Here is a 5,744-nt window from a genome sequence, read left to right as displayed (position 1 = left end):
TCAGACTATTACATTTAGCAATCAACAGCATGGGTGCAAAAAAAAAAAACAAAAAAAAAAGACATTTATTCAACATCGCAATCAGACTATTACATTCAGCAATCAACAGCATGGGTGCAAAAAAAAAAAACAAAAATCTACATTAAAACCCTTTGTTGGAACGCTTTACACTTTCCACAGAACAGAAACTAAAGTAACCTGTTATACAATTAGTCACAAACACAGTCCTCGAGTTTTTCGCCCATACACATGAGTATTTGTCTAAAACATGTCTTCTTTGTTGCAGCGAGGCCCTGCCACCACTGTGCTTGGCTGAGTTCAGGAATCTGTTGTAACCTGTAGCTTCCCTGTCACTTCTCTCCTACTAAGCTTTGTTTCCTTATTAAACTATTCTGCCGCAGCCACAGCTAACTGCTACTACTGGCACTGCCATAGCCACCTGAAGAGTCCAATTTTTCCTGGTTTCACGGTTTGGCAAAGTATTGGCCTTCACCACAATAGGGGCCAGAGCTTCTGCCGCCAAAATTTCCTCCCTTCCTGGGTCCAAAATGTGAAGACTGATTGTTGTAATTGCCAAAATCATTGTAGCTCCCACCTCCTCCAAAATTGCTTCCATCATTACCAAAGCCATTATAGCCATCCCCACTGCCACCATATCCACCACCACCACAGCTGCCACCAAATCCACCACAACCACTGAAGTTTCCTTCACCACCAAAGTTGTCATTCCCACCAAAACCACCTCCATGACCACCACCAAAGTTTCCAGAACTACTTCGACCTTTTTGGCTGGAAGAAGCACTTGCCATCTTTTGCTTTGACAGGGCTTCCTAATTTCACAGTTGTGGACATTCACAGTATGACATTTCTGAATGACAGTCTTATCCACGGAGTCATAGTCGTCAATGGTTATAAAGGCAAAGCCCCTTTTTCTTGCCACTGCCTCAGTCAGTCGTGATTTCGATCACTTCCATTTTCCCATACTGTTCCAAATAATCTCTGAAGGGATGTTCTTCAGTGTCTTCTTTAATGCCACCAACAAATGTCTTTTTCACAGTTAAGTGGGCACCTGCTCTTTGAGAATCTTCTCTTGAGACAGTTCTCTTTGGTTCCACAGCTCTTCCATCCACCTTGTGTGGCCTTGCATTTGTGGCTGCGTCCACCTCCTCCACAGTGGCATATGTGACAAACCCAAAGCCCCTGGAGCGCTTGGTGTTTAGATCTCTGATGACCACACAGTCGGGGAGCGTTCCCCATTGCTCAAAACAGCTCCTCACGCTTTCATCGCTTGTTTCAAAGAGGAGCTCCTTCAGCTGTTGGGGCTCTTTAGGGGACTCTGACTTAGACACGAAGGCAGGGAGAAGAGAGGCTTTAATGACGCTTCTTCGGGAGGGTCCATGGGCAGAAAGATAAAACTTTTTTGGTGGGGGGCAGGGTTTTGCTCTTATTGCCCAGGCTGGAGTGCAATGGCCACGATCTTGGCTCACCACAATCTCTGCCTCCCGTGTTCAAGCGATTCTCTTGCCTCAGCCTCCTGAGTAGCTGGGATTACAGGCATGCACCACCATGCCTGGCTAATTTTGTATTTTTAGTAGAGACAGGGTTTCTCCATATTGGTCAGCCTGGTCTTGAACTCCCGACCTCAGGTGATCCACCCGCCTTAGCCTCCCAAAGTGCTGGGATTACAGGCGTGAGCCACTGTGCCAGGCCAAATTTTTTTTTTTTAGGAGATGGTGACTTGCTATGCTGCCCAGACTGGAGTGCAGTGGTTATTCACAAGTGCAACCACAGCTTACCACAGACTTGAACTCCTGGGCTCAAGTCATCCTCCTGCCTCAGCCTCTCAACTAGCTACAGGTGCACGACACCTTACCTAGCTAAGGAACTTTTATTAAAATATTCCAGAAAAATCACTTCTCAGGTATATTCCCCTGAAGCTGCTTTACACCTTACCCCATGTTCCTGTATTCTGAAATGTAGATCTCTTATTCTATATGACCCTTCAGAATTGTTTAAGTGAGTTAAACATTGACTTAAAAAGGATAATTGTCGTGGCTGGGTGCGGTGGCTTATGCCTGTAATCCCAGTGCTTTGGGAGGCTCACTCCAGTGAGACCAGGAGTTCGAGAGCAGCCTGAGCAACACAGTGAGATCCTGACTCTTCCAAAAAATAAAAGAGAGAAATTTGTAATGGATTTTTTTTTTTTTTGAGACAGAATCTTCCTCTGTCACCCATGGTGGAGTGCAGTGGCACGATCTCGGCTCACTGCAAACTCCGCCTCCTGGGTTCAAGCAATTCTCCTGCCTCAGCCTCCCAAGTAGCTGGGATTACAGGTGCGCGCCACCACACCTAGCTATTTTTATTGTTGTTGTTTGTATTTTTAGTAGAGATGGCGTTTCACCATGTTGGTCAGGCTGGTTTCAAACTCCTGACCTTGTGATCTGCCTGCCTCAGTCTCCCAAAGTGCTGGGATTACAGGCGTGAGCCACTGCACCTGGACAGAATCTTTTTTATTGTGGTAAAAAAACCGATAAAATTTACCACCTTAACCTTTTTGTTTGTTTTGTTTTGTTTTGAGATGGAGTCTTGCTCTGTCGCCCAGGCTGCAGTGCAGTGGTGGGATCTCGGCTCACTGCAACCTCTGTCTCCCAGGTTCATGCCATTCTCCAGCCTCAGCCTCCAGAGTAGCAGGGACTACAGGCTCCTGCCACTACGCCCAGCCAATTTTTTATATTTTTACTAGATATGTGGTTTCACTGTGTTAGCCAGGATGGTCTCAATCTCCTGACCTCGTGATCCACCTGCCTCGGCCTCCCAAAGTGCTGGGATTACAGGCGTGAGCCACTGCGCCCGGCCCATCTTAACCATTTTTAAGTGCACAGTTCAGTAGGGTGAGGTATATTTACATTGTTGTGCAACCAATCTCCAGAACTTTTTCATCTTGCAAAACTGAAGCTGAACCCATTAAACAACTCCTCTTCCCCACTCTCTCCCCAGCCCCTGGTAAGCAGTCTTATTGGTTTGTTTGCTTTGAATGAAGACTGTCTGCTTTCTGTCTCTACGTTTTGTCTTTTTGATTTTGACTAACTTAAGGACCTCATATAAGTGGAATCATGTATGTTTGTGTTTTTGTGAGTGGTTTATTTCCCTTAGCATAATGTCCTTCAGTTTCATCTCTGTGTAGCATGAGACAGGATGTCTTTTTTTAAGTATTCCGTTGCATGTATATACCACATTTTGTCTGTCCACTCGTCTGTCAATAGAAATTCGGGTTGTTTTCACTTCTTGGCTGCTATAAACGTGGGCATGCGAACGTCTCTTCAAGAGTATCTTGGAATCCTGTAACAAAAAACCTTGAGAGCTAGAATAGCCTTAGAGTCACAGTAATTTGGTCCCACTCTGTCCTTTTACAGATGAGCACACTGAGGCGGGACCAGTTATGTGACTTACCCACGGTAAAATGATTTGGTGATAAAAATCACTAACACTTTTTTTTTTTTTTGAAAAGTTAAAAATTCCTTAGTTTTTTATTCCTGGTACCACTACCACAATTTACAGGGCAATATACCTGATGTAATGAAAAGAAAAAGAAAAAGACAAAGCTACAACAGATGAAAGACCTCAGGAATGTACATCTAATTGACACTACATTGCATTAATCAATAGCTGCACTTTGTGCAAACTGTGGCTACTTGACAGTCCTGAACACGAAGGGTTTCCTGTTTAAGCTGCAGTAACTTTTCTGACTATGGATCATCGTTCCTTCTGTGGCAGATTTTTACAGTTCCTCTAATGCATTTGGGACGCCTGTCTCAAAGTAACCTGCAGCTTTCCTGACAACTCCTCGCTCTCTCTCCTGCTAAGAACTGTAGCCCTTTTCTGCTGTTTTTAGAACCTTCTGCCACCATATCCGCCCCTTCCACCACCAGATCCATAACCACCATCATAGGGACTGCCCGAGCTTCTTCCACCAAAACTGCCCCCTTTCATGGGTCCATAATTTGACTGCTGTTGTCCACTATAATTTCCAAAATCATTATAGTTCCCACCACCACCATAGTTACCACCGCCAAAATTTCCTCCTTCATTGTAACCATCATATCCTCCACCACCGCCACCATATCCACCACCTTGGTTTCCATATCCTGGTCCACCACCACCATAGCCCCCTCTACTACTATAATCAGGACTGCCACCATAGTTGCCACCATCACCTCCAAATCCATTATATCCACCGTCACCTCCTCCATAACTAGCTCTGCTACCACCACCTCCACCACCATAGCCGCCTCTTCCACCAGAGTTTCCACCACGGCCAAAATTACCTCCACCACCTCCAAAGTTTCCTCCACGACCCATAAAATTGCCAGATCCACCTCCACGACCTCTCTGTGATCCAGCAGACTGCATCTCTTGTTTAGAAAGGGCCTTTTTCACTTCACAATTATGCCCATTAATAGTGTGGTATTTCTGAAGAACAATTTTATCAACTGTATCATGATCATCAAAAGTTACAAAAGCAAATCCTCTCTTTTTTCCACTCTGTCTGTCTTCCATAACTTCTATGGTTTCAATCTTGCTATACTTTTCAAAGTAGTCTCTCAAATTATATTCTTCTGTATCTTCTTTAATACCACCAACAAAAATTTTCTTCACTGTTAGATGGGCACCAGGCTTTACAGAATCCTCTCTAGAAACAGCTCTCTTTGGTTCCACTACACGCCCATCAACCTTGTGTGGTCGAGCACACGTTGCTGCATCCACCTCTTCAACACAAGAATAAGTCACAAAACCAAAGCCCCTGGAACGTTTTGTTTGGGGGTCTCTCATTACCACACAATCTGTGAGTGTGCCCCATTTCTCAAAATGTTCTCTTAAACTATCATCTGTAGTTTCAAAGCTCAGACCACCAAGAAACAGTTTTCTCAACTGCTCTGGTTCCTTTGGATCATGGCCCTCCTCCCCCCGGTGGCGACGGCCGGAGTCGGGCTGGGGACGACCGGGCGGCGGTTTTACCTCCATTTTGAGACCGGACTCGCCTCTTCCAACTCGAGTTCAATATGGGACTGAGAGGAAGAGGCCCACTAACACTTTTTCAAAAAAAATTTTTTTAAATTTTTTTTGAGACAGAGTCTCGCACTGTCACCTGGGCTGGAGTGCAGGGGTGCAATCTCAGCCCACTGCAACCTCTGCCTCCCAGGTTCAAGCAATTCTCCTTGCCTCAGCCTCCCAAGTAGCTGGGATGACAGGTGCCTGCCACCAAGCCTGGCTAATTTTTTTTGTATTTTTTAGTAGAGACAGGGTTTCACCATGCTGGTCTTGAACTCCTGACCTCGTGATCCACCCGCCTCAGCCTCCTAAAGTGCTGGGATTATAGGTGTGAGCCACCGTGCCCAGTCATCAGTAACACTTTAAAAGGATACAGTGAGCCAGACACTTGGCTAAGTACATGACCTGTAGTATGTTAGTTAGCCCTCACCAATAAAACCTCTGAAATAGATACTAGTACCATCTCCATTTTAAAGATAACAAAACTGAAGTGCAAAGAGATTAAGATTATATATATATATACACACACACACACACACACATACACACACACATATATATATATTCGAGATAAGGTCTTGCTCTGTCGCCCGGGCTGGAGTGCAGTGGCACGATCTTGGCTCACTGCAATCTCCGTCTCCTGGGTTCAAGTGATTCTCTGCCTCAGCCTCCCGAGTAGCTGGGATTACAGGCAA

At 45.2% G+C, this 5,744-nt stretch overlaps 1 protein-coding gene and 1 pseudogene across 3 annotated transcripts; both read right to left on the bottom strand.

Annotated features, from left to right (window-relative positions):
* Positions 1-407: 407 nt before the first annotated feature.
* Positions 408-3,757, bottom strand: LOC105518370 (annotated as a pseudogene).
* Positions 3,500-5,075, bottom strand: LOC105518358 (heterogeneous nuclear ribonucleoprotein A3-like). 3 transcript variants are annotated; one of them, XM_011951328.1, is made up of 2 exons: positions 4,266-5,075; positions 3,500-4,130 (listed from the first exon to the last, which is right to left on the bottom strand). In XM_011951328.1, the coding sequence occupies exons 1-2, from the start codon at positions 5,020-5,022 to the stop codon at positions 3,889-3,891; spliced, it is 999 nt and encodes a 332-aa protein (XP_011806718.1). In that variant the 5' UTR covers positions 5,023-5,075; the 3' UTR covers positions 3,500-3,888. The 3 variants fall into 3 exon arrangements, with proteins under 3 accessions (XP_011806718.1, XP_011806717.1, XP_011806716.1); XM_011951327.1 differs by having other exon boundaries at positions 3,500-4,956; positions 5,017-5,071; XM_011951326.1 differs by having other exon boundaries at positions 3,500-5,075.
* Between the last annotated feature and the right edge of the window lie 669 nt (positions 5,076-5,744).

This window comes from Colobus angolensis, unplaced genomic scaffold, assembly GCF_000951035.1.
Source record: "Colobus angolensis palliatus isolate OR3802 unplaced genomic scaffold, Cang.pa_1.0 Scaffold318, whole genome shotgun sequence".
Lineage (NCBI taxonomy): Eukaryota > Metazoa > Chordata > Mammalia > Primates > Cercopithecidae > Colobus > Colobus angolensis.
The sequence above is the reverse complement of the archived record's forward strand: the minus strand, read 5'-3'. Positions and strand labels throughout refer to the sequence as shown.

What these genes read in the sequence shown, in the direction of transcription:
- LOC105518358 (XM_011951326.1), bottom strand. Translation starts at nt 5,022, where the DNA reads ATGGAGGTAAAACCGCCGCCCGGTCGTCCCCAGCCCGACTCCGGCCGT.